This window comes from Trichoplusia ni, unplaced genomic scaffold (assembly GCF_003590095.1).
Source record: "Trichoplusia ni isolate ovarian cell line Hi5 unplaced genomic scaffold, tn1 tig00003514, whole genome shotgun sequence".
Taxonomy (NCBI): Eukaryota; Metazoa; Arthropoda; class Insecta; order Lepidoptera; family Noctuidae; genus Trichoplusia; species Trichoplusia ni.
The window spans coordinates 50,816-72,501 of NW_020800412.1; the positions used below are offsets into that span (position 1 = coordinate 50,816).

Sequence of the window (21,686 nt, forward strand, 5' to 3'; positions counted from 1 at the left end):
TGATTGTCGTAGTGTAAGGTTTTATTAATTTTAATCCTAAGTTTATTTCTTTTATTCTTGATTTAAATTGATTCTGATTTCAATGATGACACTGGCCATACTGACGACGCCGCGACGGTGGGTTTATAAAAAAAATAATAAAAAAAGAAAAAACAACGCGGGGGGTCGGATTGAGCGGGGGAATTGAGATGTGAACTTTTGTAAGAACGGACTGAAAAATAAAGAATTTCATAAATACACGTTGGTGTTATATTTTCTGAGTACCCTTATAGTAGTCTGAAGTAATTGAAAGGTTTTGTAAGTGCATAATTGTTTATTTATATTATTGAGGTACATCAATCGATAAATATCACAATAATGCCGTATAATGTGCATATTACGGAGCATGAACGTCACAGAATTGTTCTCTTGAAAGAACAAGGATACAATGTATCAGAAATTGCTGCAGAATTAGGAGTTTCGGTAAGTAATAAAACGTATAATATTATATCATATTTGCATTCATGTTTAACAATAATTGTAAGTAGGTATTAAGATTGCTGTAATTAATAAAAACAAATAAAGTGTGCATTATTTCTAAAACATTTTAATAATTAAACAGTTTTAATTTTAAATAAATAACATTTATTTATTTGATATTTTTACATAAAATCGATCAAAAAGTCTAGGAATCGATTGCCAGAACGAGTTAGTGTTATATTTTTATTATTAAATCAATCATTTGGTAAAATTCAAGCACATATTGATAAGTGTGGGTGCATCTATTACTTACCCGATAAGTACTCAGTCGCATCATTGCAAGAAAGAAATATATGTTTATGTCTAATCATAGCTAAACATTGTTTCAGCGCACCACCGTATATCTTTGGTTAAGGCGTTGGGATGACGATGGTCACATAAGGGAGTTCAAAAAAACAGGAAGACCTAGAAAAACATCTCGCCAACAAGACCAAACAATTATTAACGCTTTCAGAAATAACGGTTTCACTCGTACTGATGTAATAGCCATCAATAATAACTTGTCCCTTAATACAGTAAGGCGCCGACTGCACGAAGCAGGTATTCATCACCGAGTACCAGCCAAAAAACTCATGTTAACAGCAAGACACAAATTGCAAAGACTCGAATTTGCGCAAAGATTTTTGAATTATGATTTTGCAAATGTCATATTTTCGGATGAAAAAACATTTCATTCTACCGAAAATGGTCGTATGTAGCTCTGGCGCATAAATAATACTCGATATGCAGAACGTAATATAATCGATAACCGTGCCAGTGGCAGAATATCTGTTGGGTTTTGGGGTTGGATGTGCTCTGGTGGCCCTGGAGAACTAATCGAGATAGGAGGTCGATTAAATAGCGCGGGCTATATAGATATTTTGAACGATGTTTTGTTGCCGACGACACAAATTATGTTGCCAGAAGAGAGGCCAATAAAATTCGTTCACGATAACTGTCCAATTCATAAAGCACGTGTATGCCGAGTATGGTTTAATGAAAACACTGAGCAAATTATGGAGATTCCATTCCCGCCGAAGAGCCCGGACCTCAACCCCATAGAAAATTTGTGGGCTCTTATGGTGCAAGCATGGGATCCCGATACACTCCGCACCCGACAAAATATAATAGCTCATGCAACAGAAATTTGGGAGAGATTTAGGGGCCAAAATATTTGTAAAAATATGGTAGGTAATATGCGCAAACGTCTCCAGGCAGTAATAGACGCGAATGGAGGCCATACCCGCTATTAATTATTATTTATATATTAAAATTTTTGATTTTGCGTTAAGATTTATATTATAATATCTAAAATATTTTCATTTGAATTTTTGATTGTGCTATTAATAAATAAATGATTACGTTTTTAATTATACTTTTATTCAGACCCAACACTTTGTTCTATAATAATAATATCAGCAGTTTCTATATTTAGTACTAGTTAGTTTAGTCAGGTGAAATTTGCTGTTTAGTGCTTTTGATACAATGATGTTCAGCGACATTTGGATTGATGGTGTACAGCGACTTTAGGAATACTAGTGCACAGATACTTTTGAGATACTCGTGTTTAACGACTTTTGTAAATTTCTGGTATACAGGCTATTTTGTTTCCTAGTTGTGTTGTATAACTTATGGCATTTTATTGTGAACAGGTGTTTTGTCAAGTTGATTCTGTTCATCGACTTTTGGTGCTGACTGTACGTGCGTAACTCGCAGCTTCACTGCGACCTTAAACTGCCGACCCTCAAGCAGTTCATGAAACGTGCCTCCATCCGATTCTTCGAGTCAGCGGACTCGCATAGAAACCCTCGTATCGTGGCGGCTGCACGATACAAGCCCTCCCTACTGTCGCGCATCAAGCGCCCCCGTCACACGTTAACGTATCCAGATGATAGTACTACGCTTCTTCAGGAAGCGTTTAGTTCCCAAAGTACTAGCAACACTCCACAGAACCGCGGACACTATCGTGTCCGTCCTCGCCGGCGAGGCTCGTCGCGTGTATTAAATGTAACGTAACTGTTGCCCCCCCGTCCCTAGTGCATATACCGGTCCGTTCTTATACCGGTCAAACTAGTAATAAAACAGATCCCTAAATAATCGAAAACAGATCCAGCTGTCTCTTTTGTTTTTTGAAATTAATTTCGATAGTCAGCAACGGCTAAGTCGAGGTTCGAGCCCCGCAGGGGGTGCCCTTAGAACTCGTTGCTGACCCTAGCTCATTTATATTGTTCTGGCTGGAGGCACCATTAGTCTCGCCATTATAGTCCGGTGTCGCAGAGGAAGACACCCTGCTGTCTACTCTTGAAGACCAATCAAAAAAAAAAAAAAAAAAAAGAGGGTCTACACATTCGGCGGCTACACCTCAAGAGAAGCGGGAAACAGCAAGAAATCGGCGACAAGAAACTCTCAGCGGCGACAGCGAAGCCCTCACCGACGGCGGAACCCCATAGGCGTCGACAGAGCCCCATAGACGTCGACGGAGCCCCATAGACGTTGACGGAGCCCCGAGGACTTCAGTGGAGCCCTACACGTTTTTGTAGTAAACAAACTTTGTTTGTTTACATATGTATATCCTCTAAAAGGAGCGTCAATAAATCAAGTTAGGTTTTTATAAGGGCCTTCTCATTTCACCAATCCGGCACCCCAAATAGTTGTGCTCGTGCGGTGCTCTATGCTGCAAAGTTGGAGCCCGTACGACACAATACCCATACATACCTATAAAACAACATTAACATTTTTGATAAAAAAGCAGTAAAATCTATCAAAGATTCTTTTTACTATTTTTACTGTAAAGTAAGCCTAAAGTACTACTTATATTTTAATTTTTTTCAATGGAAATAAAAAAATCGAACATTCAAGGGTTAACAGACGCTCACTTAGACGGCACTCTTCGAATTTGCTGTTCTTCTCGAGAACTTAATTAGCTCAAGACCATTGATGCAATTTTTCATAACATTAATTCTACAATTTTATATTTCAGAATTTTAATCCTACAACAAATAGCTGCCTAACACTTAATTATTATCCCTTGTTTTTTTTTCTTTAGTGGACTTCGTAAATATTTTCAAGGTTTATCCCTACCTTACTTAAAACTACTTGCTGACCCCTGGTATATAGAATCCATTGTTGAAAGTTATGTAAATTGTGTAGTTCTCTTGGGCCTTGTTAAGGGTTAAGATATGGTACACTGAGCATCGCTTGGAACTAGAACCTCCTATAATAAATAGCTTTAAGAACCAAACATTTCAAAGATTTACAATCAATAACCTTAATGGATAACAAGACCAACAATCCATGACAAACAACAACAAGAACATCAAACAACCAAACAAAAAAAACAAAAGACAAACTTTTTAAATGTTTGAGACACATTTAAGTGAATCTGTATAACTGGCAGCAATGGCTACTGTGTTCAATTTTGACTCCAACAAAACAATATCGAATAAAAACAGACGGACAGGACAACAAAACCACTTTTTCAAATAATTATTCAATGCTGACATATCTGTACTGTAGAGCGGATTTTCAGAATAAAAAGATTTTACTTTTTAACTTTAAAAAAAAAGTTTTGTTCATTGGTATCCTTAAAACTTTTAAAGTGTAATTTTTCTTTTTAATTTTCTGAACTTCTTGACTCTTAACTTAGCTAAGTTAGATTGCAGACTGATTTTTCCTTTATTGTGTAGGAACATTTTTCCACAAACCCAGTAACCAGACTTGATTTTCTCAACTGTAGCTTGTTGACGCTGATAAGTATTCAGATTAAACAAAGGTTTTCCTTTATTGTGTAGGAACATTTTTCCACAAACCCAGTAACCAGACTTGATTTTCTCAACTGTAGCTTGTTGACGCTGATAAGTATTCAGATTAAACAAAGGTTAAAACCAGCGTTCACATCTGAAATGAATGAAAAATCTATTTTAGTACACACACAATTAGATTAAAACGATATTTAGAACATGAATATTCTAGAAATTATTGCGAGTACATTGAACAATGAATGTGATGAATTCAATATTAACTTGTCAATACAAGAATACTGGCATGATATGTTTTATATATATTATTGCATAATATTATAATTACATCTAGACCATTTTAAAAACAATGACGCCGAAGAATGTTACAAGGTGGTTTGTTAAGTATAAATTTAAGGCAATACATAAAAAGTGAGAGGTTATGTAAAAGTTTTTAACAAGTGGTTAATAATAAGTATTGGTCATTTTATCATTTAAAATTTATTAGATTATTCATAAAACTAGTAAAACAGACTACAAACAGACTTAACGAATTACGAATAAGTGTTCAAAATCAAGTAGCAAAATATTGTTTCGGTGAGAAAAATTCATTGCTTATCTGATGGAAAATGGACGTTGCATGAAGGGGTTTTTGAAAGAGCTCTCATGTTGGATCCATAAGGTTGCATGTCTCAACCGTTAAATAAAACATATGTAAGCAATGTTCATTATTTTATTTTTACCTATAAATTTGTTTTACACATTCACTGTTGTACGGTTTTAAAGTCGTTAAGTTGACAAATATTATCTTATGTATATCAAATGTTGTAAACTGATGAAAATGCCTACAATGATCCTAATACTGTTTTTATTACCTTATTTACTAGTAGCAGGCCGCGACAATGCAAATTGCAACTGCAAGACCCGTCCATCATTTTATTTTCAACTTCCATGTATTTTATTTTCAACAAGAGTCGACTTGCCCAAACGTCCACAGACATAACAAAGAATTAGTCTCGATGCTGCCACAGACTACAACTAAATAAACTCTTGTAAGAATCGATTGTCATACAGGCTTACAGATTTAGTAACAAATTTTATAAAAATGTGATATTATATGATTGGTCGGTAACTAGATATATATTAATTTACATATAAATAATTTGATGGCAATCCTATTACTAATTTTGATTTCCATTTCGTAGACTTATTATGCTATGCGAGTTTTTGATGGCATTCAATAAAACAGTTCCAAAAAATGCGTGCAACGTCTAGTCATCAAAAGTCTTCTACTAATCGTCATTAAATTTTTAAAAAGTATTAGCATAAACGTTTTTTTTTTCTGGAGAAGAAATTTAGATTCAGTACAGAGTTTTTAGTAACATAAAAAACTTTGTTCATAATTAGTTTTTTATTTTTCTGAAATAATATTATTTATTCTTCTCTGTGAATTAGCAAACATTAATTTAACGCTATTTTTATGTTTTGTGAAATCGAATCCACTTTATTTTTATATTACCCTCTCATTCATTATTTTAAATACAAATACCTACCTACGATTAATTGTAAAAGTTATAAAACCGGTGTTTTGTTTAGAAATTCTTATACACCATTTAATCAACCTTGTCTAATAGATGGCGCTAAATTAAGTGTTTTTTTCTAATCAATAAATTGTTTTCGCTCTGATTCCAATTTATTCAAGTACTATATCTGTTCTATATCTCTTGTTGAGACATTGCCAATTGATAAAAACTACGACAATGTGCAACAGCAAATTAATGATTCATGATTCATAATTGAAACATGATTCCAACTGTTTTTGTCTGGCAGGTAATTCTTCAGTTTGTTTATAGTTAATTGACACTTTTTAGTTTAATGTATAAGAAACAGAAGTAATATATATTACTAGCTTTTCGCCCGCGGCTTCGCCCGCGTCGAGGTCGGCTATATCGCGTTTCCAAGAGAACTCTTCAAAAGTCAGGCATAAAGACTATCCTATGTTCTTTCTCAAGGTCAACTCTATCTCTGTACCAAATTTCATTAAAATCAGTTCAGTTGTTTAGACGTGAAAGCGTCACAGATATACAGACAGTCTGACAGAGTAACTTTCGCATTTATAATATTTGTAGGGATAATGCAACCTGTTTATCAAGAAATAAAAAAAAACCTTACAATACTTGAAATGTCAAATCACGAACTCGAATGAATATGTGTTCATAACAATGTTGCCTCCCTCGGTATTATTTTTTATTATTTGTATTGTATTTGTCTTTGCGGCAGCAGAAATGTATCATCTCGAAAAGTATCTAGCTGCCTAGCTATAATCCGTCGAAAATATCTGCGCCCCTGGCTTATGACGTCATGCCAACATTAGAGCTTGCAAAAAAAACGATGTAAACATAAAATAAAATATCTTATTCGAGCGCATCTATTTTTTTTATAATTTTTAATTATCCGTTATTTATAAGTTAACAATTTAGAGAAGCCTTACCAGACATCGCGAGGGAAAGCGCATTCCAGCGAGGTGCACAGATATTTACGACGTGTTATGTCACGGTTCACGGTATACTACCAGGTAACGGTCATGAGTTGCACATACAGACAGACAGTTCAGTAACAGAGTCTGTTTATGCCCTCTTTTGTACGGAATCAATAAAATTCATTTATTCAAATTAGGCTACTAAGTAGCACTTTTTGAAGGTCAGGTTACATTGGACAGCACCCAGTTTCGCCCACCCGTCATAAAAAGGAGGTGGAGTCAGGTAATAAAACAATATAAATATAACAGAATAGATTTATTTAAAATAAACTCGACATTTCTATATACATACAGTAAGTAATCACAATGGTTAATACTTTTATTTACAGACTTATTGGCAGTTCAAATTCAAAGTATTGCCAGAATAAAAAACGAATTAAATTTTAGTAGGCCCAAGTTTAAGCTAAAGAAAGATAGTTGCGGATTAACAATCATTTAAATAGAGAATATTCATTCGTCAATACAAGACAGGTTTGTGTGACAACTGTCGAAATGGTTTAAAACTACGAGCGACAGGCAGACACTATTATACTCGACGAATGCACTCTCACGATAATAGCTGTGACTGAGCTTAAGACGTTTCCTGACTTCATAACATTTTGTAACTATTGTAACTGTTACAAAATGAGAAAAAACTATCCTTTCTTTAACGAGCTGTTGAGTCTATTACATGTAAAATTTAGTCTCTAGACAGACGGACCGCATTCGACTGCAATTTGCGGTTGGATTGGAGTTGGAGTAGAGCCTTACAGTACTATAGTCACATGCGTTTAAAACTCGACCTGTACTTAAGTCAAAAGACAGACAAAATTAAATAAATGACACCAAGATGTTTCTTTACAATCACGTTATGAATAGAGGCATTTTTGCGGTGGATAGAAACAGTTTTTATTAAGATTCGTTTAAGAAGACAAAATATAAAGATTTTATGAAATTTCTCGAGCTATTCATAAGCACTTTTATGTAAGCAAACGCAACCCCTTAAAATACTATCATCTATTCACCTCTTGAAACTCTCATCCCGATGAACAGTATTTACTAAATATTAATTAAAAAAATAAACTTTTGTAGAGCCTAACTTGTCTTAATAATGTATTGAAAAACTTGTTTTCAACCAAGAAAGATAAACTTAAGTGATATATTTTTGTAAACACAAGAGTTTTTGTCCAGCGCTAACGAACAGGGATGATGATATTTTTATGTCTGTCATATAGTTTCATAAATAATAATGTTTATTTTATAAAAACATAATTACATCATATTGTTGTGAATCGAACTTACTCGTGACGTGACGCGATTGTTAGTCGTTACGTCACAAGCCCTACGCTCAGTTAACTTATTATTTAGATAAGGGAAAAAATAAGTGTCATATATTTTTTAACTAATCTATGTGACGGACTTTTAATTTTGTATCTATACGTAGTACAAGTTGGCTATTGCACACACAACACTACATTTACATAACACTCAATAGGAACATTATCTTAAATCGATTCCTATCACTTATTTACAAGCATACATATGAAATAGGCACAAAAAATATTCAACAGACCCCGGTCACGAATATAACATTTTCCCACGTTTTTATACACTTTTCTTGTTGTTTTGTCGTTCAGGTTGGAAATTTTAAACTCAATCTAGAGTTACTTTTTGGTGTCTTTTGAAAACGTGGGCTCTTAGATATTTTAAATCTATTAATTATTAATATTTCACAACTTTCAGACAACGCCATCTAGTCTTAAACTAAACAAACTTGTAGTATGAGCGCTAGGCAACTGACAAATACTTTACATATATTTTTATACATATACATAGATGTTATAGATTAATAACACACTGACTCAGAACAAACAATAATTGCGAACCTTTCAATACAATTATAATTTAATATAATACATAAATTAAATCTAGGAATTAGTTGCTCTGACTGTTATACCAGAAGTTGTGACTTTGACCGGCAGCTATCTACACAAAATTTTGGCAAAGCGACCGGTGCGTTGAACAAGGAGTCGCAATTTTGAGTCCTGACCGAGATTTAATATTTTCCTTACCATTACATGCATTCAATCACGAATATTATCGACTTCGCATAATAATTCGCAACAACCCAAGACGCATAGTACTCAGTCATTACAATACAGCAAAAAAAACTGCTTTCTTGCTCAATCTTAAACATAATATTTTGCACGACTTTCAAACAACGCCATCTAGTTTCAAACTAAGCAAAGATTTTACTATTGTACTAGACAACAGATAAAAATAATTAAATATACTTTGAATACAAACCAAAGGATTGAACATTTGTCTTGAGTTGGAAATCCAACCTTGAAAATGAAACTTAATTTTAGACTTTAACTTAAAATTTAGATTTTAGTCTATTCTAGTCTAGTCTGCTCCTGACCATGATACCTGCAAAGGTGTCAAAACGTCGGGAACTAAAATCTAAAATGAAACCGCGATAAAATCCGTAAAAGTAGTTTCATTTCAATGTCTAACATTCGCGTAAACCTAAGAAACCACTTCAACGTCCAGAATAGAGCCAGGCTCACTTACCACTAGACCAACAGGCCAGTCCAGTCCAGTATATATTAGCACGATACGGACAACAATAATGCACATTATTTATAATTGCGCAATTATATTAGCCGTCACCGAACTGTCAAGATTACAAGTTTAATTTGTTGACAGACGTCATTTGCCTGTCAAAATGATTAAAAAGTTGTACGGTCGTTAAATAAGTAATAAATATTCTTAATATTCTTAATATTCTTAACGAACAATACATTCACCTGATTATCTAATAATAACGTCAGTCTTTATCTGTGTGTGTGTTCGCCTGATGTCAAGTGTCGAAACTACGGGGCATGTATCTGTAAGAAAGAGGAATATAAGAATAATTAATTTAATGTAAATAAGAAGGATTTAAAAGAAGGTTGTATTTCGGAAATCGCTTGAAGACGGCGCTTGAATTTGCTGTATGTTTTTTTTTGCCCAGCATTCTATATTCTAAACGTCTTAATTATTTTTTTAAACAACTCCTGCAGAAAAGCGTTTAATCCTTGTGTCGTGGGGTGTTCGGAAATATACAAATCACATGCACAAAGACACCCAGACTCATAACAAGCATTCGTGGATCACACAATTGCTTGTACTGCGCGGGGATCGAACCCACGACACGCCACTCACCGGCTATCCGTGCAGTCGAATGCATTTATATATACTAAGTTGAAAAGAGTCATCATCATCGGCCAAGCCTTTTCCCAACTATGTTGGGGTCGGCTTCCAGCCAAACCGGATTCAGGTAAGTACCAGGGTTTTACAAGGAGCGACTGCCTGTCTGACCTCCCCAACCCATTTACTTGGGCAACACGATACCCAACGTCCAACAGTTAGTTAGACTGGTTGTCAGACTTTCAAGCTTCTGACTACCTGACTGTCAAAGATGTAGGAATAACAGCCGAGACCCCACAATTTAACGTGCCTTCCGAAACACGGAGGAACTCGTTATGACAAAGATGGTCACCCATCTACGGTCCAACCGCGTCAAGCGTAGCTTAACCTGTGATCGATTCACTTATGCGTTTATAGCTTAGCCACGAGCACCTTCAAGAAAATAGTATAAGTCGTTTCATAATAAATGCGGACAGCATCACATACATTGTTCTGAACCCAAAGTAAGTTGCTAAAGCACTTGTGTTATGGAATTCAGATACAACGAATGTACCACAAATACCCAGACCCGAGACAATGTAGAAATGTAAATTTTTACATTGACCAGACCGGGGATCGAAACCGGGACCTCAGAATTAGCGACATTTTGAAACCGGTGCGTACGCCTCTCGACCACAGAGGTCAACAAAGATAAGATAAGCCGTTTAATAAATAGTTATTTGTAAATAACTATTTATGAATAATAGGTGTCGCTAGCTCTGAGATCCCGGGTTCGTTCCCTGTTGGGTCAATGTAAAGATTCACATTTCTACATTGCCTCAGGTCTGGGTGTTTGTGGTACCTTCGTTGCATCTGAATTCCATAACACAAGTGCTTTAGCAACTTACTTTGGGTTCAGAACAATGTATGTGATGTTGTCAGCATTTATTTGTATAGACTCACCGTACGCTGTAGTCGTGCACGTTGAAGACGGCGTAGTGGTCGTTCCTGAAGACGGGGTAGAAGTGGTCGACGGGGCGCGACAGCAGCGCGCGACACGCGACCGCCTGCCCGCGCCGCGCCGGCCACTCCGCGTCCCAGATGTCCAGCCACGAACACCCAGAACTGGACACGACAAACCATATCCTATCTAGTTAAAACTACAATAGAACCACCTATTCCTATGCAATACGTAACATTTTATGTAAGCTATGTGTCCTATTGCATGCCTATGTAGGTAAATTGTGCAGAGCTGTAAACTTATGTTAAGACCATATAATGTTACCGCAATTAGTGCAATAAAGATTTATTATGTTATATTAATACAAAATACCCAAACATAATAATATACATAATGAAAGACAGTTAATTATAATTTATGACAATACTAGCTGTTGCCCGCGACTTCGTTCGCGTGGTTAGAAGATATAAGTTAGGATTTTTTGAACGGAAGCCCTTGAAGATGAATAATTTTCCCCGTTTTTTCCACATATTCCATAGTATCTTCGCTCCTATTAGTTGCAGCGTGATGGTATATAGCCTATAACCTTCCTCGATGAATGGTCTATTCAACACAAAAATATTTTTTTAATTTGAACCAGTATTTCCTGAGATTAGCGCTTTCAAACAAACAAACAAACAAACTCTTCAGCTTTATATATTAGTATACAGTATAGATTACAATAAAATCACCTATTCCTATACAGTACAAAATACATAATGAAAGACGGTTAATTATAATTTATGACAATATTAATTTGACTAAATTGCTATTCTGCCCACTTCCTCTCTCCTAAATTTTTGCGTGCCCAACATGGTCCATATTGAACTTTAACTGTTATTTATTTTCTACCATCTCTGTAACATATGGAATGCAATCAATGATTGAGTATTGAGTATCATCATGTTCAATTTTACCTTTTCACAGTCTCAGCGTTCAAGTAGTACGTAACGCAACTTTAGAAGATTTTAGGCACACCCTACCGTTTTTTTTGTTTAGGCGGCGGAATCCTCATGGACTCGCTCCTCCCTCGGGGGGAGGAAATGGTTACTGACTCTTACTAAGAGTGAGTTTTTGAGTCGGTGTATGGCTTTGCGTTGCAATCCTTGATACACCGACCGCGGGCTTTCACCGGCCTGAAGTGTGACAGATAAGACCCCGTCTCCCCTATGTAACGCATCGTAACGTTTTTTTGTACGCCCCCTCCCTAGACGTAACAAAAAAGAGTTGCGGTTTTGCACGGTTCTTAATACTTCTGCACGACTTTGGCTGGCCCTAGTCGTTTAGACTCCTTTTCTCATTAAGAATGGACATAAAGAGGCCATACGTCACCCCTCATAAGAACGCCGTAGGATGACAAGCCCGTCTCTTTCTTGGCCTGTCAGCTGATCGAGTGACAAACCTACATTGGCCTCAGGACATTTACACACCTACTCCTGCCGTAGCAGTACCGGGTCTCGACGACTAGGTACGTGGCCCGCAGCTTGCTGAGTTCCTGGTACAGCTCGTGCGGCGAAAACCTTCCATACATCTTGTGAACAGCGTACGCGCGCTCTCTGTGAACATAACACGCGATGTTATTGTAGCTTTTCAAGGATGAAAAATATTGAGTTATTTATTGGTGGAAAGATTCTACCTAATTCTTGAAGGACATGCTAGAAGAATATTAAAAATTATCTAGATCTTCATATAAATTCAAAATAAGCACAACGAACAATGTTATCCAGAATTTTGTAAATATAATTATAGGTACTTCCTTAGCTATTTTAAGCCATCCCTCGCGATCGCAATGTAACTCAGTGACGGTCCGCTTGTTTACGTTTTTATAGTGTGATATAGTTACCGGCACGGATCTTGAGCGCTCGGCGGAAGAGTGGGGATCGCTTTGCGCATCGAACACTCATGACAAAGTAAAACGCCAATCTTGAGCCGAGTTGAGGTGCATGCACCTGCACCAAAGAACGAATTTCGACGAATCACTCATGTCGGCTACGACAATCACTACACTTTTATCCGCCCCGCGCCTCACTTACTCTACTCACATACCGCAAAAGGGGCCCCATGAAATCACTTTTGCAGGTGAAGTTCAGCGCTCAAGATCCGTGCCGGTAAGTATAGAGGGCAGTACCTGGCCTCCCTGTGCTCGTAGTGCGGGTGCGCGACGATGGGCCGGCGCGTGCTGAGCATGACGGAGGCCAGCAGCGGCATGGAGCCCGCGAAGGCCGCGCCCGCCGCCGTCTGCGACGCGATCCACTGCAGCAGCTGCTCCTGCTGGACGTCGCTAAACTCACCTGCATAAACGACATTCATCAATTCCACTTTTATAACCTTTTTTTAAGTCAAAATCAAAAGTTTTATTTCAAATAGGCCGTTTCTTAGGCACTTTTAAAACGTTACATAGTTATGTAACTGACATAAACTCAAAATACTCTAAAACCGCTGAGCACATGTCTTATCCCTACTAATATTATAAATGCGAAAGTAACTCTGTCTGTCTGTCTGTTACGCTTTCAAGTCTAAACCACTGAACTGATTTTAATGAAATTTGGTACAGAGTGGGTTGACCTTGAGAAAGAACATAGGATAGTTTCTATCCCGGACTTTTTACGGAAACGCGATATAACCGACCTCGACGCGGGCGAAGCCACGGGCGGGAAGCTAGTTAATTATAATTATGTATATTCGTAGCCTACAAAGAACCTCCTCTTTCATTACAATCGGTTAAATAGTTTTCAAGTGAAAGCGAGATTGACAGACAGAGATTCTATCGCAATTATAATATTTGGATGGCTACACACACAATCAACCCCTAAACTTATAAACATTTACCTAACTAACTACCGTCGGTAAAACTTACAAGTATAATACTTAGAATGTATGACGTATTGCGTAACAGAGTGCCTAGTATCCGTCTACCGCAAGCTGAATGAACAGATTGTCTGGGTGTCTTTGTGCATGTGAGTTGTTTGTTTGTAAACCCCCCGCGACACAAGGATTAATTCCTTACTGCGGGAGTCGTTTTTTTAAAGGAAGAAATAGATTTGTGCTGTTGAGTATGTTTATTTTTTTTTAAAGTATTTGCTTTTTTTGCTTACATCTTAATACTGATTCAGAATAAGTTAAAATTCGTCTAAAATAACCGTGTGTTCGCTCACCGATGTGTGACATCTCGTACGACACGCTGTGGAAGAGATGCTGCACTAGAGGCGACATACATGCCACCCACAAGAACGGCAGGTAGCGGAGATACTGCTTTGGTATGCTGGCAACACACAAACATTAAATAGATTTATTATTATGGTATCTCCTTGGAACTCGTGGCTAAGCTATAACCGCATAAGTGAATCGATCACAGGTTAAGCTACGCTTGACGCGGTTGGTCTCGGAAGACACGTTACATTGTTGGGTCCCGGCTGTTATTCCTACATCTTTGACAGTCGTTACAGGTAGTCAGAAGCTTGAAAAGTCTGACAACTAGTCTAACCAAGGGGTATCGTGTCGCCCAGGTAACTGGGTTGAGGAGGTCAGATAGGCAATAGCTCCTTGTAAAACACTGGTACTTAGCTGAATCCTGTTAGAGTGGAAGCTAGACCAATCATGATGCCATAGAACAGATAAAAACAGCAGTGTGCATTTGAATGTCAACTATGTTGGGATAGGCTTACATTCTAAACAGATGCAGCTTAGTACAAGAACTTCACAAGGAGCGACTGCGAATCCTCCTTAGTCAGACTAGTTGTCAGACTTTCTAGCTTCGAGGGTGGACTGTATAATGGGAGAAAATAAATACTCACACATAGTAAGACGTGTTCATCATGAGTGACGAGACGACGCACAGTTGCGTCACGAACAGTATCTTGAGTCGCATGACGAGCGCCGCCATGACACCGAACACCGCCATCTGTGAGATGTTGTAGAATATCGCCGGCTCGGCCCGCAAGTGACGCAGATACATCAGCAGCAAGTCCTGCTCACCCTCACCCTCCAATTTAGACTTCACACCCTTGTCAATAACGTCCAAATCAGTTATTCTTTTACGTAGCTTCGTATCAGAATTTTCAATACCAGAGTCGGACTCGTCAGTTGTATTTCCGTCCTTTTCTACCGAAGTCTGGTCTCTGATCTCTTTCTTACATTCTTCGGCCGCGTCTGAGGCCCAGCGGTGGCAAACATTTACAACGCTTAATAAAACGAATGGAATGAGAAATGATTTGAACAAGTTTTTAACTGTACTCCACGGTAAGAAGTCAAAGACGTCTGAACACGTGTAGATCATCGTATGGAATGATTTATAATTCGTGAATTTCGAGTATAGAATGTCCCAAACGTGGGAATCCTCTTCGACCTCCAAAAAATTACTAATCAACTTCTTAATATAAACTGAAGCGACAATCACGATGGCTATTCTTAAAACAACTAACCAAGCTTCGACGAACAAATCCACTCGATTTTGTACCTTAATGCGTAAAGAACTGAAAAATAGACAGTATATGGAGACTACTAGGAAGAAGGACGCGTATAAGGACGATTTTAGCATGTCGTTGCCTTGTAGGAGTAGGACGGCCATGTGTAGGCCGCAGAAGTGTGAGTGTAGGAAGATGCAGAGGGCTTTGATGTCGATGACGCGGATCTGTTCCATTACGAAGAAGATGGCGGTCTGAGTGAGGAATATGAACTGAGAGAACTGCCAGAACAGAAGGCAGAGGCAGTTCAGGATGAAGATCGAGACCTGCAACAAGGATTTAACTATTTTAAGGTCTACTTAAATCAATGTTGAATACTTTAACTAAGGCTACACTGTCTGTCCGTCCGTCTGTCACCAGACTGTATCTCATCAAACCTCATTTTAATTTTAGTCATTTGTTAAAAGTCGACAACAGTTGGCAAGCAAATTTAATGCAAAGTATTTTTTTCTTGCCTTATTGTAAGGAGTGTCGCGAGTCCGACTCGGATTTCACCGAATCTTATTCTGTACTCCAGAACATCATAACCAAATTAAAAAATCATTAATTAAAATACTACAAAGTAGCACTTTTCCATCGTCCAAGTTGACATTGCACGCCGACTGCAATTGAACTGCAATCGGACTGCACGTTTGGTTTTCAGTTCTGTTGCAGTCGTGTCAACTGCATTAGAATAGTAATTATAAAAACCATGCACAAGATACAAAAAAAGCCTGTGCCCAGCAGTGGGACGTATGTAGGCTGGTGTTACTATATAATATTAAGTACTTGTTGTGGCCCGCGAATTTTTCCGCGTGGTTAGAAGATATAAGTAAGGATTTTTTTAAATAGGATGTGTTTTTTAGACTCCATCTGATTTCGGCTCGTATTTGTAAGATATTTCATTACTGCCCCGCTCCTTTTAATCATAGCGTAATGGAAGATAATATGTATATTATATATTATAGCCTTCCTCAATGAACATACTATCTTACACCGACATAATTTTTCAAATCAAGGATCGTTTTTTTTTTCAAAATAATTTATGATCTATGTTAACCTGGAATAATAAAGCATTCTAATTGTGAAAGAATTTTCGAAAGGGGTCTAGTAGTTTCTGAGCTTATTCATTAGAAACATACATACAACTCTTTCCTCTTTATAATATTAGTGGAGATGTAGATTAGTGTAGGTATGTTTAAGTATTAGTGTCGTGTGTACCTGCAGCTGGAAGGTGGTCCTGGCGCGGCTGTCGCGCAGCTGCCGCGACACGAGCCAGGCCTGCAGCAGCAGCAGCGGCGCCGCGAGGTTCTCGCGCTCGTTGGGCGCCCACTGCACGCGGGTCACCTCCGCGTGGTTGCCGAAGTACTGAGCCACGGCAACCAGACCCCCTAACGTGCTCTCACTGGCAAACACAATACAATAATCCTTACTTAATATTATAAATGTGAAAGTGTGGATGTTTGGATGCTTGTTACTCAATCACGCAAAAAGGGCTGAACGGATTTGGATGAAATTTGGCATGAAAAGAACATAGGCTACCTTTTATCCCGTTTTTGTAATAGTTCCCGAGGAAAAATTGAAAAGATCTGTAAAAGCTATAAGATCACTAAGGGGATGTTTATCCATGGAAATGTGGACCACCGAACTCTGTAAACTGAAGTCCACGCAGACAGAGTCGCGGGCAACAGCTATTAGTACAAAATAAATCTGACTGAAAAATGACAATATAAGAGGGGTGTTTTAATTGGACGGTAAGTACTTGGTGTTTGATGGTAAGGACTTGGCGTTGGATGGTAAGTACTTGGTGTTAGATGGTAAGTACTTGGTGTTAGATGGTAAGTACCCGGTGTTGGATGGGAAGTACTTGGTGTTGGATGGTAAATACTTGGTGTTGGATGGTAAGTGCTTGGTGTTGGATGGTAAGTACTTGGTGTTAGATGGTAAGTACTTGGTATTAGATGATAAGTACCCGGTGTTGGATGGGAAGTACTTGGTGTTGGATGGTAAATACTTGGTGTTGGATGGTAAGTGCTTGGTGTTGGATGGTAAGTGCTTGGTGTTGGATGGTAAGTGCTTGGTGTTGGATGGTAAGTACTTGGTGTTGGATGGTAAGTACTTGGTGTTGGATGGTAAATACTTGGTGTTGGATGGTAAGTGCTTGGTGTTGGATGGTAAGTGCTTGGTGTTGGATGGTAAGTACTTGGTGTTGGATGGTAAGTACTTGGGGTTGGGTATTGTGGAATTGTATTGTGGTTGGGGTATTTTCACATTTGGTCCTAGATTACCATTTATTGATAGTCGGTGCCGAATGCGGGCAGACGCTGATGGTTGTGTTTTATGTTTGTATGTATTAGTTTATGTTTCTTTTTTGTGTTATTAATAGATAAATTATTTTATTGTCTTCTTTTCAATTATCGGTTGTTTTTCAATTATTTATGTAATTTCTTTTTGTGTCATTAATATATTGTTTTGGCTGGCACCGACTCCAAAAATAACTGATTTTAAAATGTAAATAGTATGCATAAGTATCAATAATTTCGTTGATTTTCCTTTAGTGTTCTTTGGCTTGTAATTAAAATATTATTTTATACTTTTTAGTTCAATTGTATATATTGTTAGTGTAGTTTTGAAGTCGGTTTTTATTTTTTTCCAAAATTAATTTTATTTTTCACTTTTTAGTGGAAAGTTAGTGATTTTTAGTATGGGTAATGAATTCTTTGCCCCCGTGAAACTGCCCAGAATTCCCAGTGATATTTGTTCGAAAGCCTCCACCCAGTCTGTTACCATTTGAGAGTGATGTTAATTATGGAGGCCATTTTGAATAACCGAATATCTCATCAGAACAAACATCTAATTATGTTTATTTTAGTTTCAGTATTGCGTTTTTTGTAAAACTTTGTAAGTGCCGTTGAACATTTTTTTTTTTCGAAATAGTTTTTATAACCTTTGTAGTGAGTACAGGCGCGATAATATGTTGTGTGATGGCGTAAACAATGCTTAGATATACTATAGCAACAATTGCGGTTAATCTGCTTTTATTTATTAAAGAGTTACCCCGATGTCTACAAGATCCCATCATCAGATATTGAAATGGTGATAATGGGACCACACGGGAAGCACAAGCTTTCAATTAAAAAAAGAATCATGAAAATCGGTTCACCCAATCGCAAGTTACGAGGTAACAAACATAAAAAAAAAATACAGTCGAATTGAGAACCTCCTCCTTTTTTTGAAGTCAGTTAAAAATAAATTATCGATTAGCGAGGTCAGACAAACAGATATACTCGTGTTCTATTACTGCTTCTATACAACCCCCAATTATTATTTTATCAATATTTTCAATGTACTGACGTCAGACAGAGTAGTTTTACTATATGTATAGCTAAGTCCGGACAGTCAGGGCTTCTAACATCCACATCACCCCACAAACAATTACTACGGTTTTGTGGGGCTTAGTCTATTAGTTTACTTACCAACATGTATAAGAATAAATCCTTATCCTTACTTCCTTACTAATATATAAATGTGAAAGTAATTATTTTGTTACGCTTTTAGACAAAAACTACTCAACCAATCATCATGATACTTTGTACACGTCATATTCTTGGAAGTATTAGAAGTAATATAGGATATTTTTTATTAAGGAAAAAATGTTGTTACGAGAAATTAAAAAAATGTTTCAATGCCATCTAGCGATTCAGTAATGAAGGTCCTGGGTACTGTTTTACCGACGGTCACATCAATATCCAAACCAATTGACTATAGTTTTAGATATGCTACCGCGTGCTGCAAACTGAAGCCCACGCGGACGAAGTCGCGGGCAACAGCTAGTAATTAACAAAAAGAAAGTAAACAATGGGCCAACATGCCACTTTATTGTCGACTAACCTCAAAGCGGCAGCATGCAAGAACAGTGCGGCCACCGTGAGGCCAGCGAGCCACCAGACGGCCTCCAAATAGAAGAAGATGGGCTGGCCCAGGCCGACGCAGCTCTCGACCGGGGCCAGGCCCTCGCCGCGGTCGACCATGTGGCACTGTCTGTGTGTCGTGGTGTTCAGGTACGGCTCGAAGTAGCGGTACAGAGCACCGATGATCACCTGAAATGTGAAAAAAAGAAAAAATAGTAAGTTTCGGTATAATGTATATGCATAATGCCTTGATATAATGCATCAGAGCTCATGAGTTGCTCGTAGCTAAGTTATAACACAGGTCAAGTTACGCTTGACACGGTCAGTCCGTGGATGGGTGACCATCTATGTCATGACGAGTTCGTCCGCGTTTCGGAAGGGTTCCATTGTGGGTAAAATCTTTAACAGTTGTTACGCGTAGTCAGAAGCAAGAGTCTGACAACCATACAAACTAAGGGTATTCTGTTGCCACTCCAAAATAGTTGGGAAAAAGCCTTGCTGATAGACTTAGCTGGACAATGTCTATAATCATTAGCCTAGAAATGAGGTGACAAATACTTATACAACCTGTTTACTTCTTTATGGTTAGATTCAACACCTAAATATATAAAAAAGACTTGATATTGTGAACCTGGAATCACCATGACACTGTGAACTGTGGTGGAGCTCACAAAAACATGTTTGTTCCAATCAGGATCGAACCCGGGAAACGTCACACACTATGTGTTAAGCATGATCATCTCAACCACTGGGCAGTAATACAGTTAAAAAACACTTGAATTTTAACAACTTACCTCAGGATGTATATTGAATCTATTAAAAGCGTTCACATCCTTGGGATACTCAACCAGTCTGTCATACATAAGCTTCGATATCCCTGCTATAAACGGTCTCTCCTCAACTATAGTCTTGTAGTAAGAGTAGTAGAAACCCATCTCCGTCCGCAAAGACATCTCTCTCTCCATTTCGGAGAGGTATGAAAAGTTGCGGTCATTCTCAAACAGGTGAGATACGTAACGGTAGTGAACGTAACCCAGGCCAAATGCTGGAAAAGGCAAAAATAAGTTTTTTTAGTAAACTGACTCATAAAGGTCGGTTTAGGAAAAAGGGGAGGCCAACAAGTCACAAATGAGTCAGATGAGCTTGTGGTAACTCTGTTGCTGTGTCAGCTTATGATTGAAGACTCATGAGGGGCTGAAATTAGTTAAATTAGTAAGGCATAAGGCTAGATTTATATTACGAAAATCGTTAATTCTGTGTTATCAATTAAAAGTGGGACAATACTGTGTAAGAAGCCATGAAAATCATGAATAAATAAAGATATTCAATATGCATAAGGGGAAAAATATTATAAGCCTTTTTTGTAAAATGTAAGTTCATGCAAAAAAAGTATTTATTTATAGTTTATTAAACCATTTGACTGCCTGTGACCCTTTAACATTGCATGCTATGGCATAATCACTATTTACTCAGCCGTAATCATAAATAAAATTAAAAGTTACAACAAAACAATGCAATTCAATTACAAAGACTTTCTGTTTATCAGTGAGCATTTAATTTTACGTGTATTACAATTAGACATAGTCACTTCAACTTGTTTTATTAATGGGATAAAGACTTTTTGTAGTTCAAAAAGAAAAATAGCTCGAAATGAAACTTATATCTAAAAGTGTTAATTTATTTTAACCAGGAATATTTATGTATGTCAAACTTATAATATATGCAATTGAACACTTTTTTCGCCTCTTGGCGAAGACAAATTGTATTCATCCAAAAACTATTTAAAAAAACATTACATTACATTACCAATGACAACAATGAAGCAGAATTTAAAGAACTTGCGCGTCGCAAACTTTCTTTTATTTCCAGTGTTCGTCTCTATTTTATTTTCCTCCATTTCTCACACATATCTTGATTGAATAGCTATAAAAACCAAGAAATATAATTTTATTTCGACTGACACAATCTACTGATAAAATCACCCACAAACAGTGAATGACGGCAAGTTGACAGTTTGACAATTGACAGTGGCAGACAAGGTCGTTTGACAAGAGATATAGTCCGTTTCAATGTTACCAGAGCCTTGAAAATTATTTTCACAACAACATCGTGCATTATTAATGTTTTTATTTATATATGTTTTTTAAACAGGCAAAGCTATGAGTAATTAATTATAAACAATTTCCAATCTATTCGAATTTTTGGGATCCAGGTTTCTTCACGACATATTTCACAGATTTAGTCGCTACGTATGCAAATATTTTTCTACCCTGGTTCTAAATAATGTGATGACATTTCTTTATTTTTACTTGTAGTCTCTATTTGGACTTCTCGAGGACAATAAACTTAATTCATAATTTGTTTAGCAAAACGCCACTAATTTACATGAACAATCATGTTGATGGTTAT

At 37.3% G+C, this 21,686-nt stretch overlaps 1 protein-coding gene and 1 long non-coding RNA gene across 2 annotated transcripts; both read right to left on the reverse strand.

Moving 5' to 3' along the window:
- Nucleotides 1–2,819: 2,819 nt before the first annotated feature.
- LOC113507957 lies at nt 2,820–5,292 on the reverse strand. The gene is made up of 2 exons (XR_003401947.1): nt 5,111–5,292; nt 2,820–4,395 (listed from the first exon to the last, which is right to left on the reverse strand). It is a non-coding gene; the product is annotated as an uncharacterized LOC113507957 (long non-coding RNA).
- Nucleotides 5,293–7,015: 1,723 nt separating this feature from the next.
- LOC113507951 (probable C-mannosyltransferase DPY19L1) lies at nt 7,016–21,392 on the reverse strand. Its single transcript, XM_026890893.1, has 10 exons — nt 21,084–21,392; nt 20,072–20,322; nt 19,258–19,466; nt 16,588–16,771; nt 14,719–15,653; nt 14,080–14,186; nt 13,053–13,215; nt 12,355–12,480; nt 10,888–11,049; nt 7,016–9,644 (listed from the first exon to the last, which is right to left on the reverse strand). Exons 1-10 carry the CDS (start codon nt 21,172–21,174, stop codon nt 9,617–9,619), a joined length of 2,256 nt encoding a protein of 751 aa, XP_026746694.1. The 5' UTR covers nt 21,175–21,392; the 3' UTR covers nt 7,016–9,616.
- Nucleotides 21,393–21,686: the final 294 nt, after the last annotated feature.

Coding starts and splice junctions, on each gene's coding strand:
- LOC113507951 (XM_026890893.1), bottom strand. CDS start 21,174: ATGGAGGAAAATAAAATAGAGACGAACACTGGAAATAAAAGAAAGTTT. Junction 20,323..21,083: donor CTGCTTCATTGTTGTCATTG/GTAATGTAATGT, acceptor TGCCTTTTCCAG/CATTTGGCCTGGGTTACGTT. Junction 15,654..16,587: donor GGACCACCTTCCAGCTGCAG/GTACACACGACA, acceptor TCCTTGTTGCAG/GTCTCGATCTTCATCCTGAA.